Genomic DNA, 23,934 nt, shown 5'->3' on the forward strand with positions numbered 1-23,934 from the left:
AGAACTCTCACATTAAGGGATTGCCTGTGATTGGAAACATAATTTATTCTTTCTCTTCTGTGTATCCTTACAAAAGTAGCTGAAAGTTGGTCTTGCTGGGATTCTTAGGACCAGGGTGTGTGTGTGTGTGTATGTGTGTGTGCCTGTTGTGTGTGTGTGTGAAGACAGACAGGATTCCATAAGCTATTGTCAATTCATTTCACATGAATTATTCTCAGGCCATTCTTTCTCTCAGAAACCCACCGACTAGAGACTGTGCACAGCCTTTATTTACACACCCAATGTTGTGAGGAAAATCACCCTCCAGGAGCTGAACTAAAACCTAGTGAAACATCTGGGGGCTGGGGTGTTGAATTAATTCCTATTTTCTAGTTCAGAACATTTCCTGTAATTCCATGTGGCCAACTCCAAATGGCACATCAAATACCATACTTTGTTCTTACTTTAGCTTAGAAACCATTTTTTGTCCATTACTAGTCCATCAGTTCTTTGTGCAATTGTTGGGTTAATATTCTGATGACTTAACACAAAATTCATTGACTTTTTATGAATGGAGAAGGGAAAAAATAACCCTACTCAACAAAGGTTACATCAGAGTTTTTTATTGATTAACTTCCACATTGCAGAATTTAACTAGCATCCTTCTTGAGTTATACCAAAAAAAAAAAAAAAAAAAAAAAGGAGTGGGTTATTTTGTATTGGAGTCTCATTCTTTTGTTAAAATGTTAAAAACTCTCAACAGTAATTCATAATGCATATGAATCTATTATTGGTGAGTACTTGAACAGTCTCAGAGTATAAGACACAGCTAGCTCTGTCTCTGAAGAATCAGTTACCTGCGGTTAAGACAAGTATTCTGGGGTCAAGTGAACCTGGACTCAAGTGAAAGCTTCACCATTAACTTGAAGTACAATGTTAGGTGAACTCTAATCCTCATTTTTTTTCCCATTTATAAAATAACATCAACCTCATCAGGATGTTATAAAGACAAAATGAAATCTTTTAATTAATTTCTCTGATAACATTTGCAAGGTCAACTGCTCTCATTCCTACTGACTCTGAGCTCAAAACATTGTAAATAGAAAACGTCCCCTGAAAAGAGTGCACAAGAAGGGAAGTAAATTCACTGTTTGAACTTGAGAAGCTGGTGCTGGAATTTTTTTATCTGTTTGCATCATCAGTTCTTTGGAGTATCTTTCTTCATGAAAAGAGTTTCATTTCCATTATGTATTAGAGAATTGCCTTAGAATTGTTAAACTACCCTTGGCACCCTTTGCTAGCACCTAGCCCTTTTATAAATGTATTCATTTCTTCCTTTATTTTCCTAATTTTTGTGGAAATTTGAGAAAGGAAGAGGGGTATATGAGCGATATTACTCTGTTATGTTGAGCTACAAGTCTCAATGTATTTTTCTAATTTACATGGCATATATATGGATTTTGAGGATAGTTGTACTTTCAACTGTTCCCTGTCCTTGAAAGCTCTCAGAGTTTGCAAACAAGATGACAAGACTTCACAGAGAAGACCCCCTGTGGTAGGCCCCCGAGTTTCATGAAACTTCTGCATCCTTCTGGAAATAACCTGTTGGAATGTAATCCATATATAAGGATATATTCTAGCAGTTAAACCGTCAATTGATAAAATATGGATATTTGATCATTAAGAGTTTTTAATATGTGTATATATATTTATATATAGATAAAATACATACATATCTATATATGTATATATACATATTTGGGGGTAGAGGAAAGAGGGTCATGTAAACCTAAACAGTCATCACGTTACCCCACAGGAGCCTGACATTAACAAAGAAGGTAATAAATAACTTATGGGGGATAAGTGACAACATAGGTGCAGCAAGAAGGGACAGAACACACGTATAACTATTAAATACACTTCTATATTTGTTTGGCTGAGTGCAGGCTGGCCCCAGGCTTCTGCAGTTGCCAGACAAGTAAGCTGATGATACTCAAAAAAAACGTGTTTTTTTTAATTCAAGCAGAGCTCCATACCACTTACAACATGAAAATACAAAAAATTCATCAAAGAAAGAAAACTGTCAAACTCCACTTCCAGCAAAACTTAGGTATCACTGCTTTCTCTGCATTCAATGTTTTATGTGATTCTAGTACATGTTCTAAAAACAACTGCTCACTTGACTGACAGGTGCATATGTTGATGGATAAACTCAACATGAATGCAACAGGTCCATGCAACAGGTCAATAAGCATGAAGTGAAGAAAATAAGGGTTTCAGATAAATTAGTTTAAAAGGGGTTTTTTAACAAGACTACAAATGCTCTTGGCTGGCCTTAGCTCTCCAAAAGATTTAAACTGGCTGGGAAACAATGCAATTTGGTTACCAGTTAACACTGTTATTCAATTCTGTATAAACCTTTTAAAATAATTATTACAGCCTAAAGTCAACCAGGTAACAGCACTACAACACAGTACAGACCTGCCCTGAAAAACAATAATATGCCCAACTGACATCTGGCCCTGTATCATTTCATAATGGTAATTCACCCCACCTGTCCCATCCCCACCTCCCCATGCTACATCCTACCCTCCCCCCAAAAATCTAATTTGTGCAAGAAATGTCAGGCTTATTCTATCTGAGAGCTTCAAAAAAAAAAAAGATACACAACATGTAACCAGGTTCAAATATTTTGGGCAAATCCCCCTCAGAAAAAAGGAATAACCAAAATAAACAAAAAGTTAAGAAAGTGCCTAAAACATATGCAGAAATGCACACCAAGAGAGGATCTACCAGGTCAAGAGAAAGCCTTTAAAAATAATAATAACAATAATAGTATCAGTAGCCTTAATTGTCCTTTCTTTTAGTACTGGAATTCTATCCTTTCAGATTCTATTAAGTAATCAACATAACAACAGTCCAGATCAGTTCAAATTTACATTAATTTATTTAGTATCTCACATGTCTAAGCCATTGTGCTAGACAATATGAAGAATATAAAGAGGAAAGGGTGTAGTTCTTGTGTGGATGTGGAGTTAGCACAGTCACAGAGCTGGGTATACAAATACAATAGTTCTTAAAAGGAGGATTTAATAAATACTGAATGTATATTTAATCCCAAAGTCGCTGATCTCTATTTCACTGAAGTGAATACAGGGGAAGAAATGAGCCAAGGGTTCATGGAAAATGGGCCAAATGAAATAGGCAGAGATGCAAGACACAGAAGTGGGTAGAGAAATAAGCTATATAAATGCACCCAGGGAGGGAGGAATTCTTCAGAACATTATAGAATGAGAGGCACACCTGCTGACTGTAAGACAACTGGGCTTCTCTCCTGCTGTTTCTAACTTTTAACTTCCCTCCACATGAAAGAGAACACACACTCTTTAGAAGATCAATGTTACATCTTGAATATACATATACGTAGCATTTGAGCTCTGGGAATAATGAAGTGTGCCATTTTCTGCTGCAAGAGCCGTAAAGGTTTTGAACTTGACTCAGAGGTGAAAAGTCTCTCCAGAGAAGCTTTCAAATATTCAGAATTCAGGACATAGTTTTCCTCTAAATGTGAAAAGAAATCCCAAAGGAGAAAAACCAAAATAAATCAATCAATAAGAGGGTGGGAAAAAGAGTGGACCAGCTAGTAAGATGGTGTTAGAAACTTGGTAGTTTGATAAATTCAATTTTCTGGGCATACACAGTACAGAGGAAGAACAAATGGGGCAGGCCAAGGAGAGCAAACTTGCTAAGCTATTATACAAAACATACATGCAGAGGAGTGTTTATTATAAAACTGTAAGATTAATTTTAAAGTTTCTTTATTTCTACTGTTTCCTTCCAGGGTCCTGGGAGAGGCTCTAACAATGTGTTTATATGATCATACATCTTGAAAAATTTGCAAAATAAGTTTGTTAACCGAAGTTAGTTAAGATAACAAACTTACGGTTATGGGGGCAGGGGAAGGGGGTGGGAAGAGATAAATTGGAAGTTCGAGATCTGCAGATACTAACTACTGTATATAAAATAGATAAACAACAAGTTTACACTGCATAGCATAGGGAACTGTATTCAATATCTTGTAGTAACTTATGGTTAAAAAGAATATGAATACAAATAGATATATGTTCCTATATGTCTGAAATATTTTGCTGTACACCAGAAGTTGACAGTACACTATATACTGACTTCAGTCCAATAAAAAATTTACTCTAAAATTTTTTTTTAATAAAATAAAAAAATGAGACTTAAGGAAGGAAAAAAAAATCACTGTCTCTTTCCTCTCCAAGTTACCCTCTGTGACAAGTCTCTTCCTGTCAAATCAGGCAGCTTTTTGGTATGACCTCAGTCATTACTGGGATCTAGCCAGAAGGAGGTTGAGTTGCGGACCGGTTTTAGAATGATGGCATCTGTGATTCCCAGTTACTTCTTCATAACCAGTTAACTTATTTCTAGCTCTTTCAGGGTGGCAATTACATCTGATATATTTATCTACCTACTCAGTTTTGCATCCAATTTTGTATTTATAATTTTATTTTATTTTGCTTGAAAAGGTCCCCAGTATTATATAAGCTTCATGACCCACAAAACCCTGGATGAAACATAATTTCTGGAATGGAGAAGTCGATCACTGACTTGAAGGCAAGGAACACATATTCCAAATCAATATGGTATAAAAACTGAGACAACATGACAGAATTAATGACTCAGCGAGGAATGAGAAGACCTAATTTCTTACCCCAGAACTGTTTAATAGTCATAATAATTTCATCTCTTTTGCATTATCTGTAAAAATGGAAAGGTTAATCCAACTCATGATTCCCAAACACCAGTTCTGAACTGGTGTTCATTCATAACAAAGTTTGAAAGATAATTCATTCCTTCACACATGACTAGAGTATTTATTCAACATCTACTATATGTCAGAAACTGCTAGGCACCAAGGTTACATGGACTCTGCCTTCCTGCAGCTGAGAGCCTAGTTTTTTGTTTCGTTTTGTTTTGTCGGTAGGGCTGGAGTGTAGAAACGATAAGCAAATATCACAGAAATGCACACAGAATTGCATATTGCATCTAAGTACTACGAAGATAAAGGAAAAAGAGCCACTGGAGAATACAGTAATTAACTTCTGAAGGAGACAGATAAGGCTTCTCTAAGAAAGTGCCATTTAAACTGAGATACGGATAAGCCCAATGTAAGCAATGATGATGAGGGATTAAAAAAGGCTGAGAGCCTATCAGGCAAGTGGCAAAGTACGAACAACGTCCTGAAGTGGGGCAGAAACACAGCTCACAAGAGCAGTGGTCTCCACATTTTATTTTGATCATGTATAATTGGATAAAAATTTTGACCAGAATACAATGTTTGTTTGTTGTTTGTGTATTTATCCATAAATAGTATATATACACTGTTTTATTTATATTATGTGTATAGTACAAAAATAACAAAAATATAAACGTTTAAATGTTAACGTGAATGGTACAGGAGACTTTCCACTCTCTCAAAAAATTAGCACTATTAATTTCTAATTTAATTCAGCACTGTTTTTTTTTTCTTTTTAACATTTTTTATTGATTTATAAACATTTTACAATGTTGTGTCAAATTCCAGTGTTCAGCACAATTTTTCAGTCATACATGGACATATACACACTCATTGCCACATTTTTTTCTCTGTGAGCTACCATAACATTTTGTGTATATTTCCTTGTGCTATACAGTATAATCTTGTTTACCTATTCTACAATTTTGAAATCCCAGTCTATCCCTTTCCACCCTCTGCCCTCCTGGCAACCACAAGTCTGTATTCTCTATGAGTCTATTTCTGTCACGTATTTACACTTTTTTTGTTTGTTTGTTTGTTTTTGGTTTTGGTTTTTAGAGTCCACATATGAGTGATCTCATATGGTATTTTTCTTTCTCTTTCTGACTTACTTCACTTAGAATGACATTCTCCAGGAGCATCCATGTTGCTGCAAATGGCATTATGTTGTCAGTTTTTATGGCTGAGTAGTATTCTATTGTATAAATATACCATTTCTTCTTCATCCAGTCATCTGTTGATGGACATTTAGGCTGTTTCCATGTTTTAGCTATTGTAAATAGTGCTGCTATGAACACTGGGGTGCAGGTGTCATCCTGAAGTAGGGTTCCTTCTGGATACAAGCCCAGGAATGGGATTCCTGGGTCACATGGTAAGTCTATTCCTAGTCTTTTGAGGAATCCCCACACTGTTTTCCATAGTGGCTCCATAAAACTGCATTCCCACCGGCAGTGTAGGAGGGTTCCCCTTTCTCCACAGCCTCTCCAGCATTTGTCATTTGTGGATTTTTCAATGACGGCCATTCTGACTGGTGTGAGGTGATACCTCATTGTAGTTTTGATTTGCATTTCTCTGATAATTAGTGATATTGAACATTTTTTTCATATGCCTTTTGATCATTTGTATGTCTTCCTTGGAGAATTGCTTGTTTAGGTCTTCTGCCCATTTTTGGATTGGGTTGTTTTTTTTTTTTTCTTATTGAGTCGTATGAGCTGCTTATATATTCTGGAGATCAAGCTTTTGTTGGTTTCATTTGCAAAAATTTTCTCCCGTTCCGTAGGTTGTCTTCTTGTTTTACTTCTGGTTTCCTTTGCTGTGCAGAAGCTTGTAAGTTTCATCAGGTCCCATTTGTTTATTCTTGCTTTTATTTCCTCTAGGAAAAATTTTTGAAATGTATGTCAGATAATGTTTTGCCTATGTTTTCCTCTAGGAGGTTTATTGTATCTTGTCTTATGTTTAAGTCTTTAATCCATTTTGAGTTGATTTTTGTATATGGCATAAGGGATTGTTCTAGCTTCATTGTTTTACATGCTGCTGTCCAGTTTTCCCAACACCATTTGCTGAAGAGACTGTCTTTATTCCATTGTATATTCTTGACTCCTTTGTCAAAGATGAGTTGACCAAAAGTTTGTGGGTTCACTTCTGGGCTCTCTATTCTGTTCCATTGGTCTATATGTCTGTTTTTGTACCAATACCATGCTGTCTTGATGACTGTAGCTCTTATAGTATTGTCTGAAGTCCAGGAGAGTTATTCCTCCAGCCTCTTTCTCTCTCTTCAGTAAAGCTTTGTCAATTCTAGGTCTTTGATGGTTGCATATAAATTTTATTATGATTTGTTCTAGTTCTGTGAAATATGTCCTGGGTAATTTGATAGGGATTGCATTAAATCTGTAGATTCCCTTGGGCAGTGTGACCATTTTAACAACATTGATTCCCCCAATCCAAGAGCATGGGATATCTTTCCATTTTTTAAAGTCTTCTTTAATTTCCTTCATCAATGGTTTGTAGTTTTCTGTGTATAATTCTTTCACCTCCTTTGTTAGATTTATTCCCAGATATTTTATTACTTTGGGTGCTATTTTAAAGGGGATTTTTCTTTACTTTCTTTTTCTGTTGACTCATCATTAGTATAAAGAAACGCAACTGATTTTTGAACGTTAATTTTGTAACCTGCTACCTTGCTGAATTCTTCAATCAGCTCTAGTACTTTTTGCGTGGAGCTTTTAGGGTTTTCTACATATAGTAACATGTCATCAGCATATAGTGACACTTTTACCTCTTCTTTTCCAATTTGGATCCCTTTTATTTCTCTCTCTTGCCTGATTGCTGTGGCTAGGACTTTCAGGACTATGTTGAATAGGAGTGGTGATAGTGGGCATCCTTGTCTTGTCCCAGATTTTAGTGGGAAGCTTTTGATTTTTTCTCCATTGAGTACTATGCTGGCTGTATTTGTCATATATAGCTTTTATTATGTTGAGTTATGTTCCCTCTATACCCACTTTGGCAAGAGTTTTTTTTTATCATAAATGGGTGTTGAATTTTATCAAATGCTTTTTCTACATCGATTGAGATGATCATGTGGTTTTTGTCCTTTCTCTTGTTGATGTGATGTATTACACTGATTGATTTGCGTATGTTGAACCACCCTTGTGTCCCTGGGATGAATACCACTTGGTCATGATGTATAATCTTTTTTATGTGTTGTTGGATTCTATTTGCTAAAATTTTGGTGAGGATGTTGGCGTCTATGTTCATCAGTGATATTGGACTATAATTCTTTTTTGGTAGTGTCTTTGCCTGGTTTTGGATCAGGATGATGGTGGCTTCATAGAATGAGTTTGGGAGTATTCCCTCCTTTTCAATTGTCTGGAAGAGTTTGAGAAGGACTGGTATGAGTTCTTCTTTGTATGTTTGGTAGAATTCCCCAGTGAAGCCGTCCGGTCCTGGATTTTTATTTGTAGGGAGGTTTTTAATTGCTATTTCTATTTCCTTTCTAGTGATCGGATTGTTCAAGTGTTCAGATTCTTCTTGATTCAGTTTTGGTGGACAGTATGTTTCCAGAAACTTGTCCATCTACTCTAGGTTATCCAGCTTGGTTCCATGTAGTTTTTCATAATATTCTCATATGATATTCTGTATTTCTATTTTATTTGTTGTAATTTCTCCATTTTCCTTTCTTATTTTGCTAATTTGTGCTGTCTCTTTTTTCTTGTTTGTGAGTTCGGCCAGAGGTTTGTCGATTTTATTTAGTTTTTCAAAAAACCAGCTTTTGGTTTGGTTGACATTTTTCTATGGCCTTGTTACTCTCTATTGTATTTATTTCCTCTCTGATCCTTTTATTTCCTTCCTTCAGCTGCTTTTTGGGGCTTTTTGTTCTTCTTTTTCTAATTCATTCAGGTGGTGGGTAAAATTGTTTAATTGAGATTGTTCTTCTTTTTTGAGGAAGGCCTGTATCTCTATAAACTTCCCTCTTGGCACTGCCTTTGCTGTGTCCCATAGATTTTGAGTGGTTTTGCTTTCATTGTCATTTGTCTCAAGATATATTTTAATTTCAGGTTTGATTTCCTCATTGATCCATTGTTTTTTCAATAACATATATTTTAATCTCCATGCTTTCCTTTTTTTCTCCTTTTATTTGTCTGTTGTTGATTTCCAGTTTCAAGTAAAGATGCTTGAGATAATTTCTATCTCCTTGAAATTGTTGAGGTTTCTTTTGTGCTAAAGTACATGATCAATCCTAGAATATGTTCCATGTGCACTTGAAAAGAATGTATATCCTATTTTTGGGGGGTGTAATGCTCTGAATATATCCACTAAATCTAGTTTTTCTATTGTATTATTTAATTTCTCTGTTGCCTTGTTTATTTTTTGTCTGGAAAATCTGTCTAGTGATGTTAATGCAGTGTTAAAATCTCCAACTATGATTGTATTCCCATCAATATCCCCCTTTATCTCTGTTAGTAATTGTTCTATGTACTTAGGTGCTCCTATATTGGGTGCATATATATTAATGAGTGTAATATCCTCATCTTGTATCACTCCTTTAATCATTATAAAATGTCCTTCTTTGTCTTTCTTTATGGCCTTTGTTTTAAAGGCTATTTTGTCTGAAATCAGTACTGCAACTCCTGCTTTTTTGGCTTTTCCATTTGCATGGAATATCCTTTTCCATCCTTTCACTCTCAATCTATATGTGTCCTTCTCCCTAAAGTGGGTCTCTTGTATGCAGTATATTCAAGGTTCTTGCTTTATTATCCATTCTGCCACTCTATGTCTTTTGACTGGAGCATTCAGTCCATTAACATTTACAGTAATTAATGATAGATGTGTGTTTATTGCCATTTTGAACTTATCTTTGCAGTTGAATTGGTATATCCTATTTGTTCCCTTTTGATCTTTCTTCCCCTTCTGCGACCCCTATAATGTGAAGATTGGGATGCTTTATATTATCCCATAGGTCCCTTATGCTATTTTCATTATTTTTTATTTGTTTATCTTGTAGCTCTTCTGAATGGGTGCTTTCTATTGTCCTATCTTCTAGGCCACTCATTTGTTCCTCTGCATTATCTAGTCGGCTTGCACAGCTATTAGATCATTCCTCATCTCTGTCAATGAGTTTACCGATTCTACTTGGCTCTTCTGTATAGCTTCAATTTCATTTTTGACATACTTTATATCTCTAAACACTATCTCTTTTAATTCCTTCAGCAATTTGATCAATCCTTTTTTGAAATCTTGATCTAGTAGGCTATTGATATCTATTTCATTGATCTTTCTTTCAGGGGATTTCTCTTGTTCTTTTAATTGGGAAAGGTTTCTCTGCTTCTTCATCTTGCTCATACCTCTCTGGCACTGTGGTTTATGGAGTATCAGTTGTCTATTTTTATCTTTAAGGAGTTTATTAATCTAATGCCTATTTAGAAATAAGACAGGAAAAAAAGAAAAAATAAGAGAGAGAGAGAAAGAATTTTAAAAGAAGGGAGAAAGAAGGTTTGAAAACTGTATAATGAATAATAGAAGAGCGAGTTGAAGCAGAATATCAATCGGGTTGAGACGTCCTTTTAAAACCTTTAAAAAAAGGGGAAAAGATGAAAAGATGTATTTGAAACCTGTGTCTAATCAATAACAGGACATCAAAACCCAAGAGAAATAGAAGTGAATTAAGAAGTAAAAATTAAGAGGGTAGTAGAAAACAGAATACGTAAAAACAGATTTAAAAAAAAAGGGGGAGGGGTGTCGGTGATCTCCTGGAGTCTGTGTGCTTTTAATGTGAAGTCTTTCTGTCTTCGTCCTGTTTTGGAAGCTCAGTTTGCTGTTTCCAGAGGCCCTGCATTGGCGCCCTCTTCTGTGCTGCTCCCAGTACCTGTCGGCAAGCAGATCACGCCTCCTCCCAACACTGGGTCAGGTGCAGCTCTCCTTTGCTGTGGGTGAGCGGGTCAGTGCCCCTCCTGATGCCACAGTCAGATGTTGCAGACTGGCCAGGTAGGAGGGCGGGTCGTGCCCCCTCCCAGCACCGCGGTCAGGGGCTGTATTCCTGCCCGTAAGGCGGGGGGCCGCTCTCCCTCTCCTGGCACCAGTAGCTCCGGTGCTCTGTGCTGCTGCATGCTCTGCCCTGGTCGGCGCTCCGCGGGTGGGCTTGGGGAAGACCGAGGGACAGCCTTGTCCCTGCTCCGGGCCAAAACACAGCTCCTTGTTTGTCTTTGTGGAGCAAGTTCTCTGAGGGACCAGGATGGAAGGATCCTATCTGCCTCGGGCTGTAGACAAGTCTCAGTCTGGCCTTTGATGCTGCTAAGCCCTTTGGTGTGGTTACAAGTTTGGCCCCTGCCTGGATGCTCAGTGCTGGAGGATATGGCAGCTGTGCCTGAGCCCCTCCTCTCTTCCCCCAAAAACTTTCTGTGGGTTTTCAGAGATGGGGGTGTGCACTTTTCCCCCCAGGGCACATCAAACGTGTTGTTTTATGGAGGGTCCAGGTTGTTCTGCCCTGTACACCCAAAGGCATGGCACGTAGCCCCTTGCAGTCCCCCAGGACTGCCTCAGTGCAGCCACCTCCATCCTCTGCCCGGCTCGGGCAGCCTGGCCCTGCCTGCAGCTGCTGGCCCGCGTCTCAGGCTGGGTGTCGGGGGGAACCTCTGTGCCCGTTTAACTTAGTTCTGTCAGTGAATGGCTGCTCCATATGGATACAAGCCTTGGAGGCTCCCCCTCCATCCCGCTGGCCTCTCAGTTGGAGAGAGGAGACCCAGCGAATGAGCGCTGCCAATCCTCCTTTGCCGCTCCCTCCCTGCAGGACCCGTCCCACTCTGCTTTGCCTTTTGTTCTTTCTTTTTTCCTTTTCTCCTACCAGATTATTGGAATCTTTATCTTTTGAAGAGGGCAATGTTCTGTCAGAGTTCCGCATGTGCTCTGGTTGGCTGAGTGGGTCTGTGGATGTGAGTCTTGGTGTATTGTGGGAGAGGGTGATCTGCGAGCGTCCTTCTACTCCGCCATCTTCTCTCTTCCTCCAGTAACAGTGTTTTACTAGTATAGAGTTGAGTTATGTTTTCATAAAGAGCAGTTGTCTTTTCTCTGTTCCCCTCTAAGAAGTTTAATAAGTATTTCTCAAAGTGTGGTCCTCCAAACACCTGTATCAAAATTTCCTCGATTTGATGCTAAAAAGGAGAATGGGGGTTCCAGAATCTCCGTGTTTAACAAGCAGCCCAGGTGATTTTCATTCTAAATGTCCCCAACCCCTTATTCCAGTTCATTCTTCCAGACATTATACTGAGTGCCTGATAGGCACGAGACACTTTTCTGGGTTCTAGAAATACAGCAGTACACAAAACAGACAAAAATACCTCTCTGATACTTGTGGTCACTCAAATTCATGCTCCTGGATGTAATGGTATCAGAGTAAATCATAATACGTGCCATAGGACAGCGTATGTGGACTAGGAATGCAGAACACTCAACCCAACCGAGAACGTCCAAACCATCAATCATAGTGGTGTGCGAGTCCATGCTCACAAAGCTGTCTGGGTAATAGTATCCATCCTGATCAAATATCACTCTTGCCAAATACTCCAGACTCACCTGGTGGATGACTCCTGAGCCAGGGGGAATAATCCGCATGTTGCAAAAGGCCTGAGAACCCCACTAGAACTGAAAAATAGGAAGAATGCTATGAGTACCAGACACACCTTATGCAGCTTACCTCCTAGGCACCTCTCCCTGACATGGGACACACAAAGATTCAACTATTGGAACCAAACTCCACCCATACCTTTAAAAATTCAAATTGTTCTCTGTTTCTTTCAAATTCCAAGTCTTGATTCTTCTGTAAACTGTCTGCCCTGTGAAAGAGAAAAACCAAATGTATAAATTTTATGGCTTAGAGTGTTACTGGTCAAATTTATTAGTGATAATAAACAAAATGGCAATTTCATCTGCAGGCTTGCTGAGTAGTATATGCCCTCACTTACATGGGAAAGGAAAGGTAGTTAAAGAAAGTAAAAAGAATAAGCATTATTTGGTTCAAGTGATTCTTAAGATGCCTGTAAACATGGTGGGTAGAAAACATTAAGTGCATTTAAGTTAAAACTATTCTAATCTTAAAGTCTGGCTCTTAGGAACAGACTCAAGACATTTATAATGACAACAACAGCTTAAATATTTAAAGAAACCCTTCTATACTCCTTTCTCATCTGTGACCTGGTTACAGTACCTCTCTGAGCTGAGCCATGTCCAAGCTGGTATTTTCATCTGTTTGTATTGGGAGAAAGGGAACCAGTGATGCCAGGAGGCACAGGAATTTACAGAAACACAGTCTCCTACCTTTCAAACAGAGGTTTATATGAAGGGTGGTGCCACCCAAGAACATCTGTAATGCCCAGGTTATACGCCAAGGTTTGGTTAAAGTCATTCCATCCATCAGGACTGACACGGACAATGCAGGACATGAGGAAGCTTCTCCAGAATTTTTTATAATCAAACTACACTGTTTTGAGTCAAGGTAGAATAAGTCATAGTTGCAACTTTGCATGTTTAGCACACAGGAAACGCTTATAAACTGTGTCATGGATTGAGTGAATACAGAAAAGGACAGTAAAATTAATAGTTGGGACCCAAGTCTGACTTCACTAATTGATAGATACACTGGCTGACACTATTAGGAATAGGCCACTATTTAAAATGCTTTACATGTATTTTCTCATTTAGTTGCCAAAATATCCCATTGAGTTAGGTGCAACTAATATCCACATTTTTTTTCAAGAGGAAACTGAGACACAGAGAGGGTAAGAAACTTGCTCAGGACCACACAGCTAGTAAATGGAACTGGAACTGAAACCCAGGCAGTCTGATTCCGGAGTTGACACTCTAAATCTCTGTACCATATTGCTCCCTGTCGCAGTAGTCACAGAAGCTCTAGCAGGAACGGCCGTAGTGGTAATAACAGCAGCTATCATGATAATAACAGCAGGAGCTGAAGTGTGGGATTGCTAGATATGTCATAGGCTCCAAGTGCTTTATAGCCAGGAGCTCATTTTGTCACAGTGACAACCCCTCACGTAGGTACTGCTGTTACCCCAAAGTACAGAAGAGGAAGCTGAGGCACAGACTTAGATAACTTCTCCAGGGTCAGATGCTTGTAGATTATAGAGCTGTCACCTGAACCCAGGTCTGACTAGTCCTGGAGCCTCTGTCTTAACCAGTATACACACATTCTTCCTTCCCTTATTAATGAGCTAAAGAGCTGACCTCTGCCACATGCTGGGCACATGATGGTGCAGAAGTGGCATGTGCACTGCCCAGCTGGGGCTCAGATCCTGGTGAGAGATGCAGACGGCAACCAGACAACTGTACGAGAGTGGCTATCCACGTCATGATGCGGGCAGTGCAGGGAGCCATGGGAGCCATCAGAAAGGGCCATGCACAAGACCAGGGAGCCAGGGGTGCCTTCTGGGAGGAAGTGACATCGATGTAGTCTGAAGGGTGAGGGGAAGTCTGCCAGATAACAGTGGTTAGGCACTCCTTGAGAAGAAAGGGCTGGAGGCTGTTGTCTACCCTACAAGAATACATTCAGTTACCACGCTGATTTTTGTCTTTTCTCTTGATGTGTTAGTTGCTCCTGAGAGAACCTTAGAGCAGGGGTCCACAAACTATGGCTTCAGTTATATAGTTATACGCATATAATCTTTTTCATTATAGGGTATATAACATATTGAATGTAGTGCACTGTGCTTTACATTAGGACCTTGTTGTCTATCTATTTTACATATAGTAGTTTGTATCTGCTAATCCCAAATTTATCCTTCCTCCGCTTTGGTAACAGTAAGTTTCTTTTCTGTCTTTGAGTCTCTTACTTATTTGTAAATAAGTTCATTTGTATCATTTTGTTTTAGAGTCCACATATAAGTGATATATATTTGTCTTTCTGTCTGACTTACTTCACTTAGTATGATAACTTCTAGGTCCATTCATGTTGCTGCAAATTACATTCTTTCATTCTTTATGGCTGAATAGTATTTCATTGTATATCCAGTCATGTGTTGATGGACATTTAGGTTGTTTCCATGTCTTGGCTATTGTAAATAGTGCTGCTCTGAACATTGGGGTGCATATGTCTTTTCTAATTAGAGTTTTTTCTGGGTATATGCCCAGGAGTAGGATTGCTGGATCATATGGTAATTCCATTTTTAGTTTTTTAAGGAACCTCCATAGTATCCTCCATAGTGGCTGCACCAATTTACATTCCCACCAACAGTGTAGGAAAGTTCTCTTTTCTCCACACTCTCTCCAGCATTTATTATCTGTAGACATTCTAATGATGGCCATTCAGATAGGTGTGAGGTGATACTTCATTGTAGTCGGGATTTGTGTTTCTCTGATAATTAGTGATATTGAGCATCTTATCATGTGCCTATGGTCATTTGTATGTCTTCTTTGGAGAAATGTCTATTTAGGTCTTCTGCCCATTTTTTGATTGGGTGTTGTTGTTGTTGTTGTTGTTGTTGTTGTTGTTATTGAGTTGTTTGAGCTGTTTGTATATTCAGGAAATTGAGCCCTTGTCAGTTGCATCATTTGATTAAGTTTCATTCTGAATAGCTAAATAGCCTTTCTGTGCCTCAGTTTCCCAGTTTCTAACATAAGGTTAGTTTATGATCTAAAAAGTTCCTTCAGAGTGAAAAAATTGTATGATTTTTTCATTCATTTATTCAACACGTAATTATGTTAACCATCTAATATGTTTTGGGGAGCTGTTTTAGGCACTAGGGATGTGCCCTAGAATAAAACTGATAAAGCCCCCTCATGGTGCTTCCATTTCACTGGAGGGAGATTGACTAAACAAGCATGGAAACAGAATGTCAGACTGTGACCAGTTCTGTGGATAAAGCAGGACAAGGGCAGTGAGGAATGTCGGGGAGTGAAGAGTATCAGGAGATCAAAGGCCTCACTGAGATGGAGTCAACTGAGCACATCCTTGAAAGAACTGAAGGGGCAAACTATGGCAATCTGGAGGAGGTGTCATATCATGTGCAAAAGCCCTAAGGTAGGTCTGAGGGAAAGCAAGGGGGCCACAGCAGGGTGAGTGAGGGTAGAAAATGAAAAGATAATGTGGGGAGTAGCACTCTAGTGACTCTGACTAAGGACAAACTACAGAGCACTCTCTTAACTTTACATTTGGTTTAAATTGTATATTTCCAACATCAGAATTTAGGATCGGTAAGAAATTAACTCATAATGTGACAATATTAGATCACCATTTAAAAAAGTATCTACTTCCTGAAATCTAGCCCTTCTTTTGCCCTGAACTTCATTAAGTAACACTGGAAATTTTCAGGCTGTATCACAAAAATGATCATGACTCACTCAGCAGATACGCATAGCCACCACCAAACCCAATGGTCAGGATTTGGAGCATGGGGGCCGTGGCCATGCACTGTCTGATCGAGCAGCCCCTGCCTCTTTAAGGCTCCCCTATTCCAGGCTCAGTGGCCAAGAAGGCACAGTATCATATGCAGTTACCTGACACATTCTTTAAGCTCATTTGTGAGCAGTAGCACAAACTCCAAAGAACAGAAATAGTCTTTTTATTTTTTGATATCACTGTGGGCTAATACAAACAGAATTTCAAAAAAAGTCTTGATGGACTTCAGATTTATAATTCCAGAGATGCACAGAGAAAACAAAGTCACTGTGGGGTCATGAAACATTAGTCCAGAAAGTAAAGGGAGAAGTGGGGCAGGACCCCTTCAGAACCAGGTGTCCTCACCAGCCCTTTGCTCCTGACCTCATCCTTTCCTCTTAAAGGTCAGTCCTCAGCTCCTTCTTGGAATGGGGGTCCCCTACCCTGCAGCAACCCACCGTCACCAGTGGGGCTTCACAAATGACACCTGTAGAGACCCCAGCCAAATCCTACTTCATCTAAGTCCTGGGAGCAGGGGAATGGAGTGGTGGCAACTGTAGTGGTTATAAGCATACGGAGCAGGCCTGGTGCACAGCCACTCTTTAAGAAAGCAGCATGATTTCCTCAAGCTCCCGAATTCATTTAGTAGATCCATGGTAATGAACTTTTCTAACTCAGATTTTAGGAATTAGAGCATCACCACGAAAGGCTGGATGTCAGGCTGCCAGAGGTCTCCTAGGGCAGCATCTCTCTCCATGAACCCACCACGTTTCTGAGGTCATCTACCCCGCCAACTTCCAGCAATGCTTGGACTCAAGAATGATGACTCATGTAATCAAGTTCCTAGAAGCCAGAGATATAAACCCACACGTTTCTTGGTTTTCTAGAAGAAAGGCAACTGCTAGCATATTTTCTGACCAGCACGTTCTTTCCCTGCAGCGGTACAGCCATGTGTTTAGGAGCTAGAAAGCCACAGCCAGACTGTATGAGAGGGAACACAAATGTCAGTCCATCTGACTTTAAGCCCAGCTCTTAGGCAACGATGCTCTACTCCCATCTCAGGGGCCAACACAGCAGCATGGCATCTACAGGCAATGGCCATTTCATTGGGTCAAAGATGTCACAAGTAATAGAGCAGCATTTGACCATGACACATCTGGTACTTGGGGCTCTCTGGATTGTCTAAGAGAAGGGACTGGCGTAGATTCATTCATACATCTCACATTGATAGACACTGGTCTGACATTGATTTGACATTGATGGGATTAAGGGTTAAGAATCCCCCTTGCTCTTCAGTCACACAGAGGCAGGGTGTCAGGGAAAGAATATTCTGGGCAGAGAATATTGTACAGCATGGAAGTCTGACCCTGTGAGACTCATAAAGCAGTTCCACGTGGATGAAGGACAGGGTTCAGGATGGGCAGGGCTAAGATGAGAGGAAAAGGCAGGGACAGGGCCCACATCATGAGGGACCTTGCAGAAAGGCGTAGATTTATCCTGAAGACAATGAGGAATCATTAATGAATTCTTGGCTGGATTCTTTAAGATCTGCCTTGATTTTCAGAAATCACTCTGGTAGTAGTGGGAGCTGACTTGGGGGAAGGATGCCAGATTGGTGTCAGGGAGGTAGGTTATGTTGCCATTACAGTCATCAAGTCAGAAAAAGGGGGCTGGGGCAAGGGATCCCAGGGAGAGTGAAGGGAGCAGAACGGACTGAGGGTGGGTGAGGAAGAGAGGTCTGGGAGAGCTCCGTGCTCCTCATTTGGGCAAACTGGCAGAGCCAGTGATGGCAATGAGAACCTGGATGTTGGTTTTAGATGTTGTGAATTTTGGATGAAGACGTTCAGCAGGCAGCAGCATGTGTGGGCCTGGAGACCAGGAGGTCTGGGCTGAGACAGAAGTTGGGACAGGCGCTGCGCCCAAGCACTCCATCACTGCGCAGGCGCTGCTGCTGCGGCGTGCTGAGCGCCTGATTGACACCTACTTGCTTTGTGGGGCGTGCGGACTCTAAATTTGTAGCCTATTTCTTTTACTGCAGATTTAAACCTACATCTTAAAACACAATGGGGATTACAAATTATTGTCAGAGCCACTCTTATCTACTGAGGGAAAAAAAGCATTGTAAAATCAGAGAAGACCCCAAAAATCTCCAGATAGATGTGAAAAAAATCACAATAGACCATAAAGATTTTCCTCTAAAAGAGTTGCCTTTTAATATTGTTTCAAATTAAAGCTTATTTTTGTCACATTTCTTTCAAAGCTTTAAAACTCTTGCAAGTGAGATAAAATATTCTTGGTCCTAGGCAGTATCTGAAATTTTTTCTTTGAACATGATGAATTTTTTTTATAATCAAAAATTTCCTCCAGTGAACTTAATCGACATAACTTAATTTAGCATCTGTTTCTTGGGCATCTTCTTTGCATTAAACATTGTTAAACACTACAGGGGAAAGGCAGATAAGGAATACCTAGTTTTACATAAACATTACGTAGATTACAATCTGACAGGGAGACTCAGATAAGCAAGCAAAGAACTGTAATATGCTAAGGTTTGTAAGAGAGGTCACAGGAAAGAGGCGGCTGTAACTAGGGGGATCGGCTGTAATTAGGGGGATGCAGAAAGGCTTAACAGAAGAACTGGGACAAGGCAAGCTGGAGGACTGGAAGGCAGGAGGAGAGCAAACGCGGGAGCAGAGAAACAGGACCACATGGCAGGTGTTCAGAGTCCACTCAGGAGTTCAGTTGTGCTGACATTAACGTAGAAGAGACTGCTACAGCAGTCAGTACACGCTTGTTGCTAAAAAGACACAACAAATACTTTTTTTGTTAGCTTATACAGTTGGAAATGAAGATGCTAACTCCTAGAAGAGGGAAAAAAGAACTGAGTTTGAGGAAAGGTCTAGATGAAACAAGATTGGCCAAATGCTAATGTTCATAATTGAAGCTGAGGATTTATACTCTCCACTTCTTTGGTCTTCAATTTTCCACTGAAAGTGGCTAAAAAAAGATAAATAACAAGGGCCTACTGTATAGCACAGGGAACTATATTCAATTGTTTGTAGTAACCTGTATTAAAAAGAATATGAAAAAGAATATATATAACCGAGTCCCTATGCTGTACACCAGACACTAACAGGACACTAAATCAAATATACTTCAATAAAAAAATGCTAACAATGAATGAAGGCCAGTCAGTCTGGGGAGATGGTCAGCTGATGGCTTCTCAGGTGATGGTGCTAATCCAATAAGAACTTTCTAACCTCTGGGTCAGCTGCAGGGAGAGGGCAGGGCTGAGGCTGGAGCTGACTCCACAGGGGAAAGGAGAGGCTGCACAGTGTGACTGAGGTCTGTGGGTCACTGTTCTCAGTTCCCCATGCCTCTCGCTCCATACTTGTTTCCCCACTTCCCACTGGGAGAGAGGGAGCTGCTGGCATCTGCTACTGGCAAGTTGGTGGTAAATCACTCTAAGAAAAAAGGCAACTGTGTGGTCCGCAATGTACAAGTAACTAGGGGTTATTTTTGGTTGTATCAAGTTTAATACTTGTTAGAAAATTTAAAAATCAGTTGTACCCTACTACCAAGAGAAAACCACTCAGCTTTCGGCACATCCGTTGCCTCTGTCCATGCATGTGTGCGCCTGGACATACACACATGCTTTCCTCATAAAAGCAGGAACACAGGGAAGTCTTGGGTAATATGTTTTTAAATTTAAAAATTGTACTTCAAGGTATTTCATGAAACAGCATTTTGCAACATCAGTTAAGGGCTGCATGATAGTCCATTAAAGAAGATTCTCTGATCTGGTGCTTCTAACCTTGGACAGGGGCTTACATCAAACAATGCTATTCAGTAAAATGTTTTGATCTGAGAGGGCTCTCTCTCTCAATATTATTTTGAATTAATAGATACTAGTATCATATATACTAGTTCAGAAACGTGATGTGACAATTAATTTGTTTTACTGGAGCTGAGGGAGTGGTTAACCACCATTCTTCCCAGAGAAATAATCCTATCTTCCTTTACAAAGTATAGGTTTTTGGGATTTTAGTTTGTCTGTTTTCAGGTTGTAAAAGCAACGCAGGAATGCTGCAGGCCAGGCAGAAATACGGTATTACAAAGAACAAGTACAAATTCCCTGCCTGCCTGCCTTCCACCAGACTCCACTGCCCAGAACCGGCTACTGTTAATAGTTTGGTATGTCTGTCTTGCAAACCTTCATCAGATTATGTTTGTATGTCATTTCTAGCTGGGACTTGTGTTGACAGAACAAGAAGCGAAGGAAACGATACAGTGAGGGATCCCACCTACCAGACACCAGCATGCGGGACACTGGGTTCTGGCAGGGGCTGAGGAAGGGCCATTCACAGGGACACACCCCTCTGAAAGTGGAAAGGGAAAGAGCCCCAAGACTGGGGAGTCCTAGTCCAATAAACTCAAGGCTGCACAACCACAAACAGAAATGAACATGTACGAGACAAAGGCCAAAACATGCCTCCTAGTTCTTCTGAAAATCGCTTCTCCACCACTTGGAAATGCTCCTACAACAACCCTCCCCCCTGCCCCTGCTCCGACCCCCCCCACGGCATGGGCTCCCCACAGGCATCTCTCTGAACACACAGGTCCTGTGTGCCACATCACTGCTGCGACCTGGGTGCACACACAGCTCAGCTATGCAGGCACGAAAACAACCAAAGGCATCTGAGAGCCTTGCTGGTTTTCAAGAGGCCAGCAGGGCTCACCATCTCTTAAATGGGACCTATCACTTGGTTTCCAGAGTGAGGTCAAGCTTGCTCATAACTACTAGATGTTAACACCACCGGTGCATGGGGTGGTTCACATTCACAGGAAGAATCACAAACAAGAAATAGGCCCAGTCACTTAAGCCTCTGAAGCATTTCCCACAACAGTGGTTCTCAAAGTGTGGGACAGGGGACTCTAAGGACCCACAAGGTCAAAACCAGTTTCATAATACCAAGGGGCTCTTTGTCAATTTCACTCTCACGTTTTCAGAGGTATACGGTAGAGTTTTTCAGAGGCTGTCTGACATGTAATACTGCAACAGACTGAATGCAGAAGCAGATACGAGAATCTAGCTGCTATCTATTAAACCTGACATTAAAAGAGATCTGCAAAAAATAGAATAGAGTGCCAGTCAGTAACATTCTGTTTTGAAAAGTATGGTTATTTTCACAAAAATATGTTAATGTATAATAGGTCCACCATTATTTTTAAGTGAATTACTACATACAGAAAAAACTTCTGAGTTTTAGTTATACATGGTAAATATTCAAACAGATAATACCCCCTACACACACACACAAAAAGCTCCTTAGTGTACTAACTTTTAAGAGCGTAAAGGGATTCCTGAGGCTTCCCAAAAGTTTGTCCCCGACTCCTAACCCCCATCCCCGCAACACACACACACACACACACACACACACACACACACACTCTCTCCCTCCCCCCTCCCCACACACAACACACACACACACACACAGGTGAGGAGTGTTACGTATGCTGCAGGAGAGAAGTGCCCTTCTGATGTGCTGGCTGAGTGAGGAAAGGCAGCGCGTGCTCCTTCCTGATCTGTGAATCTATTAGTATGGGCTCTGTGCCCAAACCTCCTACCCAGGGTCCCTTCCCCCTCACCCCATTTTCCCCTTGCCACTTGCTGTGGATTCCCGATCTGTCCCCACCACTGAGGATTTCTCTTATCTGGCCACCCCCGGGCCGGCGAGGACCCCCGGGTGAGGCCCGCACGCCCTCCTCGGGGTGAGGACTCCCAGGTCAGCTGCCCCGAACAGCCTCAGGGAGGGCTGCCCCGGCGGCCGGCACAGGCTCGGCAAAGGAGAGCCGTTTCCAGTCCCCGGACCCTGTCCTTGGCGCAGCACAGACTGGAGACAGGGCGGAGGATTCGGTTCTCGGAAACTAGTCCCAGACTCTCCACTCGGCCTTCCCTGGACGCCCCCTCCGCCCGGTCCCGGGCTATCCTGTGCACGGCAGCCCGGCTCCAGGAAGGTGCAGGGGGGGAGCGGCGGACGGGCACCCACCCCGCCGGGGCCTGGGCGGTCGACCATCCGGCCCAGGGACGTCGGCCGGGGCGCGTCGTACTCACCGCGGACTGCACGGCGGGCTCTGACCGGAGGCCGGGAAGCAGGCTGCGGGGCGCGCTCCCGTGCGCTGCTTGGCTCCAGCCGCAGGCTCCGCGCTCCTCCCACTGTCGCCCTGGGGGCCGCCGGCCGAGGAGCGGAGCCGGGGTGGGGCCGGGCGGGGGGCGGGGTCGCTGGGCCCGAGCCGCCGGGGGCCGCGGCCGAGGGGGCGGGGCGAGGTCTGCGGGCGGGAGGGAGCAGCTCGGGGTCAGCAGCCGGAAGCCGCCCGACGCCGCCTCGGGCCGGTCCTCCCCGAGGCCCGGGGCCTGCGACGCGCTCCCTCTGGGGCGTGGAGGGTGAGCGCTCAGCTCGCGCTCTAGGAAATGAGCCGGAGGGGCGGGGAAGAAATGCTGCTTGTAAAAGTGACTGGCCCGTCACGGTGGAAGCTTCACTATCTGACACCCCGGTACGTGCGGCCAACTCCCCTGCCTCCCCGCTGCCCCCTAATTCCCTGTGAGGAGAGCCGAGCGAGCTGACCTGACCCCACCGCTCCCACGGTTACGAGTGCAGAGTTCACGTGTTTAATTTTTTTTTAACGTGTAACAACACTTCCTAATGAAGACTGTTCACCCGTCAGAAGTCAGAAATCGCCGAGTTGGCACTGAGTAGGCCTTCATCTCACCTGCTTTTGATAGGTTGTTTGGAGTTGTGCCCGCTCAAGCAAATGTGAGTGCTGAGACCTTTCTAGATGAAAGGTGAGTTTTCCTGCCCAATTCAGATGGCGAGTTATTGTAGTTTTCTGTCTCGAGTATCTGAATAAGCAGCTTATAAGACAAATAACTAATAGCTAATACTGAAACCGACTGCTGCCAGTTACCACAGCCCTGCTCTGTTCAGAGCCCTCTGGATCTTTATATAAATTATTTAGTTCAGCTCTTCCAGTTGCCCCATGAAGTGAGGGAGAAGATCCTATTTTGCAGGCATGAAATATTGCTAACAGGGCTTCCATTTTTAGGCTTGTCTGATTCCCAAGCCCACCCTTTTCTCATCATACTACACTGTAGGCCACCTTAGTTATATTTAATGTTTAAATATAAACGGTTATATTCAGTTTTGAAGAAGCTATTTACTACACTTGCAATGTAGGAGAAGACTTTCTTTCCACCCGCTTCCTAAAGTCCTTCCACTCACATTCAGTGAACAAACTCCTTGAGTGCCCCCACTGCCAGAGGGTCACCACAAACCCTGAAAAATAGTAACACTGGGGTCCCCTGAGAAGTTAGGGGGAGTGCAGGGAAGGCTGAGGGGTAGAGAGAAAACACATCCAGCTAAATTTTGATTCTTCTGAGGCAGCCCTTCGGAAAGCAGAATTTCTTAGTGTTGAGTGATAACATATATATAAAATGAGAAGTGATAATCCTTGACAGAAAAGAATTAAATCCAAGCTATAAAAGGAATTGATTTATTGGTAAACACTCTGGCCAGAAGCATGAAGGAAATAGTTCCCACATCACTCTGCTCTTTTGCTCTTGGAAATATCACCAGTGATTTGCACATCCAGTGTCCTCTCTTCTGTTCTTGCCCTTGCTCACTGCTCTGTGGTATTTGGCACTGGCGACAAATCTTTCGTTGAAATTTTAACCTCCTTTTGTCTTTTGAGCCCTCCG

The 23,934-nt window shown here is 41.7% G+C and overlaps 1 protein-coding gene across 1 annotated transcript in view; it reads right to left on the reverse strand.

The window, feature by feature from the left end:
• The window catches only part of LOC141577580 (uncharacterized), a 56,835-nt gene extending 33,891 nt beyond the window's left edge, over positions 1 to 22,944 (reverse strand). The window contains exons 1-3 of the mRNA XM_074363188.1: positions 22,898 to 22,944; positions 22,294 to 22,778; positions 12,365 to 12,433 (exon numbers count right to left, since the gene is read on the reverse strand). Coding sequence (XP_074219289.1) covers positions 12,365 to 12,433; positions 22,294 to 22,778; positions 22,898 to 22,944 — 601 coding nt within the window. The remainder of the gene's footprint in view (positions 1 to 12,364; positions 12,434 to 22,293; positions 22,779 to 22,897) is intronic.
• Between the last annotated feature and the right edge of the window lie 990 nt (positions 22,945 to 23,934).

This window comes from Camelus bactrianus, chromosome 4 (assembly GCF_048773025.1).
Source record: "Camelus bactrianus isolate YW-2024 breed Bactrian camel chromosome 4, ASM4877302v1, whole genome shotgun sequence".
In the NCBI taxonomy this organism is placed as follows: Eukaryota; Metazoa; Chordata; class Mammalia; order Artiodactyla; family Camelidae; genus Camelus; species Camelus bactrianus.